A 12,320-nucleotide genomic window follows, 5' to 3' on the forward strand; every position below is an offset into this window, starting at 1 on the left:
TCAATGGCGGGGTTACAATGACTACTATCTGCACAGAGTCACAGCTGAGAGGGTCCAACACCCTAACCAACCTGGGGCCCAATATAGGACCATTAGCATACCCACACTTTGCAATATATGAAGGGTCAATGTTTCACATGCAGTGTGAAGTAGATTGAGCATTCAAATACCCAGAGTGTCAACCCAAAGTATGGGTGAAGAGAACCATCTGTTTTAAACTCAAAAGAACCTAAGAAAGAGGAAGAATGGTGGATGATACAGCCTCAAGAGAGTTCCTGATGTCATCTTCCATGGACTATGCCACTGGTCTGGACGGGTTTAAAGGGAACTGCAATGAAGTTGGGATTCTGGAAGGAGATCTTTAAACGGCAGAGTCAGCGAGGTGATAAGTAGAGTACAATTTAATCAAATTTATTGATGTGGCACCAATTCACAACAAATGTCTCAAGGCACAAAAACGTCATTTCAATTCAGTTACACATACATTGCAATTGGTCCAAGTAATTAAACAGTGCATTAGTATGCTTTGTTTTTACTGAATACTTGATGTACCTTAGGGGACCACTACCCTGGTAAAACCCAGACCCTTCCTCTATGCTTTGGTTCCGACAGAGACTCTGGACCGGGGGTGGAAATTAGTACCACTGGCAAAATGCTGGTAAAAGAATTAAGTGGCGTGTAAATTTGAGCAATTTGGGTTCAAATTTACCCAAGTTCAAATTTGGCAAATTGAACAGAATAAAAGACAGTCCAGTTTGAACTCCCATCCAGGGGAGGAGTGGCCATCTGGCTAATAGAGTGATGCCCATAAATGAAGTGGTGCCAAACTGCCATAATTTAACAAACAAAGTATATTAAATATTATATTAATTGCCCACAACAGTCCATTGGTCAATTTTAATGACAGACACTGGGCTTCTCCGATGAAATGACTCAGTCCTCCTTAGCCCGTCCCTAACTCTAACCCTCCCCCTTTCCTCTGCGGTTCTATATTTATATATCAGAGTTACATTAGACACACCCTAGTGGAGAATAATCAGCTAATGTATTTTCTCTTATCACCAAAGCTGACAATATGTTTTCAAGTAGCTCTTTTAAATGTTTGTGCCCTTGCTGGATGCTCCAAATGTCAAATGGTTTTAAATTTCCAAGATTTTGTGCGGAGAAAAAAATCTGTTCATAATATTGTATGTACAGCATATGTTAAAAGGGTGACATTAAAGATCCTTGTTGGGAGATTAGGAGACTTAATAAGATAGATAGGGTTGTCAGGAGGAGACTCAATTTGCATGTCCTGAGATGCAGCTTTTCAGATTACCACAGGACCAGAGAGCAAATATCATGTCAGACTGAGGCAGAAGCTGCAGACTCACCGCTGAACTAATATCATCTCATGGAAGCTGAGCCAAGTAGTTAGAATATGACTAACCTGCACCTTACATAACCCAGAATGATATGTCATCAAGCATATCCAATAACCAGTGCCTGAGGAAGCTTTCAGTGTGTTATGTGCTGCCAGCCTCTGAAAGCTATCTAAGTTGTCAAGGGTCCACTGTGGACTTTATTATTATATAGCATAATATTATATATATATATATATATATATATATATATATATATATATATATATATAGAGAGAGAGAGAGAGAGAGAGAGAGAGAGAGAGAGAGAGAGAGAGAGAAAGCAGCTGAGAAGGAAACAGTGGGACAGTTTAAGCACAATGATGATGCCACAGTGAACATCTGGCACTCAAGCACACGGTGAGCTGCAGCTCACATATCAGGCAGGGCCTCTGGTCTTTGCACTAATCTGATTGGATTCCAGGTTACAGAAGGTCAGAAAGGACAACAGAGTGGTCGGCTGCAGCAAATGCAATATATAAAGTGGACTGATCCTTCATCTAAATAGTAGTTCCAATACAACTCAGTATTTATGCTCTTTAACTTGAGAATGTATTTATGACCCAAAACTTTAAGTGGGTAAGTATGTTTATGTTTTATGCACGTACAGTTATATTATTCAATTATTATAATTGCTGTTATTATTATTCCTCTGTGTGGATTTATGTAAAACAATGGTAATACTGTAGTTTGACTTGAACCTTTCAGTATAATCCTCCCACTGGTGAAGCTTGAACCATCACTGGCCTCCTTCCATCACTGAATTGTCTTCAGTGGCCTGTCAGAATAGTCTTGTGCCATGAGGCAGACATGTGGTCCATTTGCACTTTTTCTTGATTTTGACTTCACCAAGACCAGATTACACTCACAACAGACAACAAGATTATCTCTACCACAAACTCTGCCATTAGTGAGAGAAAAAACCCTCTTTGAATAAATTAAGGAATTCAAACAGTATGTGGTAAGCAAGTAAAGCGTGGCAATTTCTACAGGATCTATTTCATTTTGGTCACTTTTTAAAAGTAAAATCTGAAAAATAAATGGAAAAAAAAAGTTTTATATTTCTAGGAAATATTATTTAAGGTCCATAATTTCATGTTCTATATTACTTTATGTTATACTACGTACATTTCCGCTATATTTGATGGCATGACCACTTGATTAAAGGATTATTCCTGTTTAATGTTAATGTTCTTCTAAGCCTTTTATCCATCCAGCCATCTAGTTTTTATACTTGCCTGAATCGGGCCACAACAGGCCTCGTGACGCTAACCTGAGGCTGTGCTTGGAGTACTGGTTGTCTGGTAGCCTGAGGTTATTCAGTTTTGTCTATATTTCTTCTCATTCTCCTCTCACTAACCAGGATGAAAGGAAAAGGCAGCATTGTCCTTAGAAACTGGTGAGATGCAATTTGTTTATCTCGGCTGCTAGCGCTAAACTTCTGATTGTTGAGCCACTAGTTTCGGCCTTCCATCAGTCCATCGGCCTTCCTTGCCTGTACACAGTTTTGTCATATATCTTGGTTGTTAGAGAGTTCTAATTTAGCAAATGATTTTTTAAATATGATTTATTTTGAAAATACTGTTGTACTTTCCATTTTACTTTGCATTGTGAACTGGTTTTTGAACCAATCCACATTCTGTTCTTTATTGGCGTTATGGCTAATTTAGTTTCATTTACAATTCTTCATAACCTCTCCCCCATCCCCGTCTGACAGATGTTCTACATATCAAAACTGACCTGCATTTTAATATCATATCATGCATTTGGATGTGGAGATTCAAAGGCTGATAAAGTTTCAGAGAAAAGGAGCTGAACTGCAGCAATAAAATTTATGTTGCATAGTAAAAATTGGAACAACTAAACTAGCTTAGCTTCGCTGATGAGCAGGGAAATAAGAAAACAAGATACAATGAAATTGAATAGAAAACATAAAAATACAGCAATAAAGGAGAAAGACACAGTCATCCCAACCTAACACACTATTGTAACATACAGTTTTATGCAAAACAAGAACAGCATTCAAATAAAACCAAGGTCTGACCCTCCAGATTACAGAAAGAACACGTTAATAAAATAAGAAATATTTGACATCTTATGCCATAAGAACAATCACAAAGAATCATTTTCATAACTTTTCAGAGAGTTCCAGGACACAGATAATGCATAAAAATCAAAAACATTGTCTTGAAAAAAAACCTTGGCAACCTGACATAGCAGCAAGGATGTTGCTAACATGGATGCGTTTTGCATACTGTTGGCCGCAGCTGCTGCAGTGGCTGGGCAGATGTCCATCGTTCTCTACCCTCTAATCTCCTTACCTCCTTAATCTAAAAAAAGACACAAAAGCCCGGAAACATAAGAAAGAGCAGAGTCGTAATCTCTATCAAATCTGAAGGGAGACTCATAAGCTTCATTAGTCTCTACTGTCATCACATGATATCAAAGGATTTTCAGTTGTTTAGTTAAATGATCTTCCTCCCTGAAAGCAATTTCTGTGATCAATTTGTTAACTGAAGTTAATGTTTATTTGATTACATTTATCTAAATAATCTCACTTATTTACATTTTAATTACAGTAGTTAAATTATATCAATAAATCATATTGAAAAGCCATCTGATTTTATTTGGAAAATAGTGACCACAATAGCATTAAGTTGTTATTAAAAACCGTGACTTATCATGGAAATCGAGAGACTCTTGTAAATAATCTGCAGGTTCAATATGGAGATCTAACAGTGAAATATTATTAGGTGACTGAAACACTGAAATCTTTAATATTCTGGCTGGACAGGACCTTCCTGTTGAGTGCTGCTTGATGAAGTGCCTTTCACACAACTTATTGCCTCTGTTAAGCTTCCCTTTACAAAAGCTATCTTTCGAGGTAAGAGGTTTCTGGGAAAATGTTCAGCGCTTCAGCCTCCCTGGTCAGGTCACTCAGTGTGACAGTCAATTAAATGAGGATTAAAGTTAAAACTATATGAATAAGTTTATTCACATCGTGAGTAATTAAAAAACTTGATGCCATCATCTGCCTACCACTTCCTGTCGACTCCTTCCTCTTTTCTGCCTGTAGTAACATCCGGTTGCTGATGACATGACTGATGTGACGTGCATAAAGTGTTTCCATTGAAATACACAACTTTTGATACAACCAAAAGAAACAACTACAGTTAGCACAAAAACTTTTAATTGAAAAACGTGAGTTTTGTTGAAGTTGGTGTTTCCATTCAGCTAATTTGTCTTCGCAATTCCAGTTTGCGCAATTTTAATGAAAACGCAGCCAATGTCAACAGATGTGGTGCCACAATTGCTTTCTGCTCTGTCCTGCCCTCCACATAAAGCCACAGCTTTAGTAGAAAACACACAAATACACTAAAAACATGGTGGTAGACTTTAAACCCAACAAACTAAAACTAACAGGTATTTGTCTCCACTTGGTTAAGTGTATCGCTAAAATATGTCTAAAATATTGTCTATTGATCTATTGAAAAAATATTATAAATGTAGTTCTACCGTCACATCAATAGGTGGCAGTAGCACCACACAGGTTATCAAATACGGATGTAAATAAGAGAAAGGTGTGAAGTGAGCGTAAATATGTGCAAATAGAGAAGATGGAGGGAACCAATGAGGCTGGGTTGCTTCTGAAACCCAGGCTGCCAGATGTTCAGGGAAGCAGCATCATATGATGGAGCAGACTGAGTTTACGTCAAAAGTTACATTAGCAGATGTGTTGATAATGTCACCACCAGCAGAGTTATAATCCACCACAACCAGAAGAATTGCCTGATTGCAAAGATTCGCTATCTGCTGAGGGGAAATGACTGAGCATCCAGGACTGGAGATGTGGGGGCCAGAGACCCTCACTGGATCTGAAAAGAGAGGAGCACCAAAGTCTAAAGACCTGCCCCTGCCTTATGCTATCTATACAGGTTGTGTTTGCTTTAAAAACAAAAACATTCTGCTGTCCTAGTCCAGTCACTCTTGGAAAAGAGCTTTTAAATAAAGGACACATTCATACATGAATCTAGTCTGAAGGATGAACACAGGGTGCTGAGACAGATTAGAAAATTTAGACACTAAACGTTTTGAAGCAGGTTTGATGAGAAACCCATAAATGGATATGCATGTCACTAAACTGTGGAGAGCAGAAAGTTTATTTCTGGCATGTATCAATATTTAGTTGGTATATGGATCACAGTTATATGTAAAACTTGTAAAGATGTAAAAACCCTCACAGGTTGACAAACACTTTCCAGACCAGCTACGACATTATCCATGAGCCCAGGTTGAAAAGAATAATTACAGCATAATGGTGTAAGGGGAGATATTGCACTTAGACCCAGTGTAATTTATATTTGCCTTAAAATATTAAAAGGAAACAATAATTATCTTATATGGAACTTGCAAGTTAAATAAATAGGTCATTAGTAATAGTACTTGAATTTTTGTCTTAATTTTCATTTTGATTCTTAACTTCCCTGCCTGTTACCTGCACAGTTATGTGTTCTTTTTCTTAGAATGCACAACTTACTATAAATGGTAGGAGAAGATATAAAAAGAATATTTTTCAGTTCAATAAATATTCAAAGGTATCTGAAAATCTCCTGCTAAATACATTTGATCAAATAAAACAGCCTTCCTGGATATTTTAGTTGGTTGTAGTTATAGGTGCCTCATTATTACTTTTCTCTCTGCTCCAGAGTCTGCAGAGTTATCTGACGTCATTGAGCTGACTCGCCATGGGAGTCTACCTGTGGCCCTTCACTGTGACCCCATTCAGTCAGCCTAGGTTCCTGCCAGCTCTCCTCCCGTTGCCCCGGCTCACAGAGGCGGAAAAGAGCCACAACAGCCTCTAATCATAGCCGCTTCACTGTTTCTGCAGTCTGCAGAGATGATTATGTCTTTAAAACCAAAGAGTGGAAAAAAATACAGAACAGTGTGTTCAGCAAGAGAGAGAGATAGAGAGGAACATGCCATATGGTCAACTTCTGTCTCTCACATGAAATATTTGTGGAATAGTGGATTTATAGTTTTTTTAAATCATAAAACAAAGATCTAATCCTCAGCTTACAAATTAGTCTATTAGCTAGATAATGTCCCCTTAATTTATTATGTCATGTTTGCCAAATATGCTTTTAATATGAGGGATTGTGCAGTCATAAAATATACTGCCACTCACATATACATATATTTTATATCTCACATACTTCACATTTAATTTCTGGAGAATGTATGTGTGTATATTGAAGAATATATGTAGATGAGAGAAGAATGTGTGTATGTGCTAAAATATGTATGTGTGAAAGTGGCAGTACGTTTAATGGCTTGTACAGTCCTTCATGCCAAACCATTTAATAACTACAGTCATATTGACAACAGTGGCAGAAGCTACTTTTGCCATTCCATCTCTTCAGGTCCCTGATATTAAGAAAGTATTCCTGTCCATACAACTTCCTGTTTACTGTATATGTCCTCTTTATTTTATCATTTTCTGTAAACTCAATAGAATGATTGTGCATGAAAATCAAAATAGATCATAATAGAGTTTGTGAAATACATACATAAAGTGGGGTTTTTTATACATTAAGATATTTATGTTTTCCATCGTCACATCTAGATGCTTAGTTGTACTGAATTGCAGCTGTATGATCGGCTGCAATTCTAGTCCTAGAAAGTACATTTTAAGGCTTTACACATCTGTATAAGGGGAAAGGAAAAACTTGCTGAAAAGTGACTCCAATTCAAATTTCAATTCAAATTTAAAAAATACTTTACATATAATACATCTAATCCAAAAGGGAAATCTATTTTTTTCTTTTTCAACTTTTTACATGTAAATAAAACAGTAAAGAAGACCTGTGTTTTCTGAAACTGATCAGAAGCACAATAAAACATGCACTAAAATAAGCTTATTTTAAAGTCACAGATTGTATCGGCAACTGTTTTAAAATTAAGTAAGACTTTTGCGAGTGATTTTAAAAAGACCATCAGCCATTCTCAGGAGATAATCAGTCACTTTAGGAAATGTTGAAAAATACATTTAGTCTGTATAATAAATTTCTCGTGGCTCTGGCTCAGGCCATTAGTGTAATTAGAAAGTCAGCTTGCATTAAATTGATATGGATGTATCGCCTGGAGACAGCGGAGAAAAGTAAGTGTGTGTGTGTTGTGTAAAGTAATTGAGGATAAAATTTTGAGTCAAACATGTGACAATCATTAATCAAAAAGCAGCACTGCTTCATGCATGTAACACACAGTTACATGGAACATTAAGTTTAAATGGAATAAGCTCCATCAAACACGTCACTATTGAACATCCGCTGGACTCGGATGAACCATTAATGAACCACTGCCTCGTTAAAGGTGCTTGATTTGTGGGAGAATTTACTATAGTCTGTCAAAATGACAGTAAATAATAAAGACAAACTAAAAACGTGACACATGGAATTACACATCTTTGATAATACCTTTATTCAGCCAACAGATGGTACAGAACAATAAAACAACTGATAAAATAACAACAGATAGTTAGAATCTGAGTTAAACAGAAGAAGTCACTTCATGTAGCTGATCTATTTGCAAACAGAATTATGGTGAAGACAGAGCGAAGCCTAAAACCTGTAATGTTCTGATCCTCACCTGTAGCCATGAGATATGGACCAAATCCCAGGTTTGTTAAGTAATTTTAAAATGTAGTAGTTATGTAATGTATTTTATTTGGAACTGAGGTTGGTGACTAATTCCCAGTCACAGACTGGAAACTAATCAAATTAGTTTGATTCCAAATCATGTGAGTTGGAATTGAATCAAGTCATAAATTTAATGACTTCAGACTTCAAACTTGTCTTAGTTCAGTTTCAAACAGATTCCAAATCAAGTACAAAATTTCTTGGTTATCAGTCAATGCGCTCAAGTTCTGATTATTATTCAAATAGGTTAATTCATTCATTTAATGTAAGGAATCTCAGCAGATTCCATTAAGTCATTGATTTACCCAGCCCTAACAGTTACTATTCTCTCTACATTGAACTAGATTGCTAGAAATTTGAGGACTTGGGTAACACTGAAAAAGTACCAACCACTGATCTTACCTGATATGATTTTATGTGACTCTGGCTTTATCATGAAGTAGGGCAGACAATGTCAATTTTATTTGTATAGCACATTTAAAACAACTAATGTTGAACAAAGTGCTCCATAGTTTACACCAACTATCACAACATAAACAAAAATTAAAACAATAAAAATATAACACTGCTATATTAAACAGGAAAGAAAGGAAAGAGAAAAGAAGTATGAGAAAAACAGCAACTAAAGCTGTATTAAAGCCGGTGAGAAGAGATGTGTTAATGAAGCAGTTGTTTATCTCAGCTCCAGTTGTTGTTCTTCCTAATATTGTTCCTCCAGTAATAATAATTCGTTTACAGACCAAAACCAAAATTTAAATAAAGGTCATACAGCAGACTTCTTTTTGCTTAGTGTCACGCAATATATTTAGTCACGTTAGCTCGCAGAGTGCGCATGCGAAATAGAAAAGAAGAAAAAAGAAAGAAGAAGAAGAAGAGTGCGCATGCGAAATAGAAAAGAAGAAAAAAGAAAGAAGAAGAAGAAGAAGAGTGCGCATGCGAAATAGAAAAGAAGAAAAAAGAAAGAAGAAGAAGAAGAAGAGTGCGCATGCGCGGCGCACAAGGTCGTCTCAGCAGTAGCGTAAGCATGATGTCCCTAGCTGCCCGATCGGGGGTATTTTCCCCTTACATGCAGGCTACAGCATTTGCTGTGGCGGGGCCTCTGAAGCCTCTGGTCCCGGGTGTTGTTGTAAAGGCAGAGAAAATTCTGATGGACCCGAAGAAGCTGTTCCTGTGCCGAGAGTCGCTGAGCGGTCAAAGCCCAAAGACAGGCCCTGCTGTAACTGTTAGCATCAACGGTGAGTTCTGTCATTGGCTTTAGCTTATCTGGCTCAGAATTGTTTAAAAGGCAAAGATGGTGTATAAATAGTCTAAGGCTTTATTTCAAGTTGAAAGAGGGCTTTCCTGTGTTTGTAGCTAGCCACCGGTTAACATTAGCGCTATGAGTAGCTTCACTTCTGGGAGAACCATTGCTCCGCGTTAACACATATAATAATATATAATGCAACCTGAAATAATAGTCTCTCAACTCGCATATTGTTGTTTTCTTTGTTCATCCTAATGAGAAGAGAGCTGCTGGTAAATGTGACAGGTTACAACAAAACCATGAACAGGTCTTCTTGGGTATTTTGAGTTATTTACAGATTCTGAAAGTATGAAGTCTAAGCTTTCTAATGATGTCAAACACATGGAAATAAAAAAGAAATTGTTCTTTACTACCAAGCGTTATGAGCATTAATAACATTTAGAGCTATTTGTGATTTAGAAGCCCAGTTAAAGAAAAATAGACTTGAGTTGCTTTAACAGAAACCAAAAAATTTTTTTGCACCATTAAATATAAAATAACCCACCCATTTCTATCAGTTGTATTTATTAATTGTATTTAATTAATTTAATCATTTAATTAAATAAAAATAACAATAGCTGTAGACGTGTAAGCAGAGCACCATTCATTACCAAACAAAGTCCTAAAAACAAAGAACTGTTCTGACTAAATGAGACGAGTCCGACCCTCACTGGATAGAGCTGTTCAAAGGAATCCATTCGCTAGTGAACAACACATCAACAATCAGCAGCTAGTATGATTCAGCTTCCTCTGTTAATATAAATAGTCTTGGAGTTATTTTCTTTCCTCAGTATCTGAAGCTTTTCTTTTGAGTGACCCGGTTTTCAGCCAGTTTTCCATCATTATTTTTGAACACAATCCTTTGGTAAGCTAGCTGTAATGTCACACTTTGTGCTCACGTCACTGTAAACAAACGGTCATTTACACACAGTACCTCGCGGACCACAGTTTGAGAAAGATTGCATTAAACATACTGCCACTTTCACACACACATATTTCATATGTAATTGGTGATTTGCCAGAAAACTGCAGTGATGCAGCCCTAGTCAAACATAAATCTCACAGAAATGCATTAGAAAATAATCCATGTTGATCTCTTGTTGTGGAAAGTTATTACATTAGTTGTTTTTTTTTAAAGCGTTCTTAAACAGAGGACATTGAATCTGCAGCTGAAGTCAGGGTGCTGGGTGTGTTGACCTGTAAGCACCTGAACTAATGACAGACTGTTTTTGCAGGATGTGCCGGAGTCCGGTTCGCCCACACCGACATCAAAGTCCCAGACTTCTCTGACTACAGGCGTCAAGAGGTGCTGGACCCCTACAAGTCATCCCAGGAGAGCAGCGAGTCCCGGAGGACCTTCTCCTACCTGTTCACCGGCGTCACCGCCGTGGTCAGCGTCTACGCCGCCAAGACTGTGGTGACTCAGTTCGTCTCCTCCATGAGCGCATCCGCCGACGTTCTGGCCATGTCCAAGATCGAGATCAAGCTGGGCGACATCCCTGAAGGGAAGAACATGACCTTCAAGTGGCGAGGCAAGCCGCTGTTTGTCCGCCACCGCACCGAGAAGGAGATCGAAGCCGAAGCCACCGTCAACCTCTCGGAGCTGCGGCACCCGGAGCTCGACAAGGATCGGGTGGTCAAGCCCAAGTGGGTGATCGTCATCGGTGTGTGCACACACCTGGGCTGCGTGCCCATCGCCAACGCTGGAGATTATGGAGGTTACTACTGCCCCTGCCACGGCTCGCACTACGACGCCTCCGGCCGCATCAGGAAAGGCCCCGCCCCTCTCAACCTGGAGGTCCCTTACTATGAGTTTCCAGATGACGACACGGTGATAGTGGGATAAACTTTCCCAGTCAGAGAAAGGCTGAGCTAACCCAACTGGGAGCAACAAGACTTCAGTTCTCCATGGCAACATTTGTCTTTAATTTCATAACTTTGAATCGTCTCCAGTTATGTTAAGATGTGGAGGCTGAAGTTGCTCTGACCTTAGCTCCGGTTATGCAGCTGGACACTTGGAAGATGCCACCCTTTCTGCTTCTCATTGGTTGAATATGATGTAAATGTAAATTAAACCATACGTTATCACATGTCTTGCTCCATCTCCTGTTGTGCTCAATAAAGATTTCTATTTTATTTGACCTCTGAGAGACTGCTGAGCCTTCTTCAGAGCCTCGTGGTTCTGTTAACACACCACGAGCTTAAAGGGCCAGTGTTATGTAAAATCAACAATGTTGAGCTTTATATGAAGTTATAAAGTTATTCCTTCATCAAAACCATAGCCTGGATTGTTGCCTTAATTTTCTTTTTGTTTTCTTGGGAAATCCTTTAATCTCCTTGGTTCCCCTACTCGGCTCCTTCAGACTAGTCAGCAGCAAACACCTGGTGGAACTGCGTGTTGGCTGAGCTCATATATTCTACTATATTCTATATTCTCACACAAGCAGCAGCTGATGACGTGCAAAGCTCCAGCAGTCTCATTAATACTGCCGCTCAGAACCACTGATCATCCCCCTGCACACACTGCAGCCTGGAAGCATGACAGATTCACCATGGTTCTCTATGTGTAATCACTCTTTAATCATGTTCATTCACACCTCTGATGCCTCTGGCCTCATGGTGACAGAAAAAAAAAATGTTATCCTATAAAAGGAATTACAGAACACGCTAAAGAGACATGATATATCCTGTCCAAAAGTTGCTGTGGTACCAACATAACCTTAGTTCAACCATGTGCAAGATAAAAAACAGGACATGTTGTGTGACATGTCTGTGTTGCATGACCTCCAGAAGGAGGTGGTTGGGTTTCTTTCAGTCGGTGGAGCTCTCTGTAATATTCCTCCCTGTGCAGCTTTTATTCTCCTATGACTTTAACAGTTACGTCCCATTCATCCACTTTGTCTCGACACTATCAAGGCATTCTGGAGAGAAATGTGGTTCCTT

General features: G+C 38.5%; 1 protein-coding gene across 1 annotated transcript; it reads left to right on the forward strand.

Moving 5' to 3' along the window:
- Positions 1–8,925: 8,925 nt before the first annotated feature.
- LOC122846824 (cytochrome b-c1 complex subunit Rieske, mitochondrial) lies at positions 8,926–11,518 on the forward strand. Its single transcript, XM_044144025.1, has 2 exons — positions 8,926–9,330; positions 10,613–11,518. Exons 1-2 carry the CDS (start codon positions 9,081–9,083, stop codon positions 11,221–11,223), a joined length of 861 nt encoding a protein of 286 aa, XP_043999960.1. The 5' UTR covers positions 8,926–9,080; the 3' UTR covers positions 11,224–11,518.
- Positions 11,519–12,320: the final 802 nt, after the last annotated feature.

Source organism: Gambusia affinis, linkage group LG02, assembly GCF_019740435.1.
Source record: "Gambusia affinis linkage group LG02, SWU_Gaff_1.0, whole genome shotgun sequence".
In the NCBI taxonomy this organism is placed as follows: Eukaryota; Metazoa; Chordata; class Actinopteri; order Cyprinodontiformes; family Poeciliidae; genus Gambusia; species Gambusia affinis.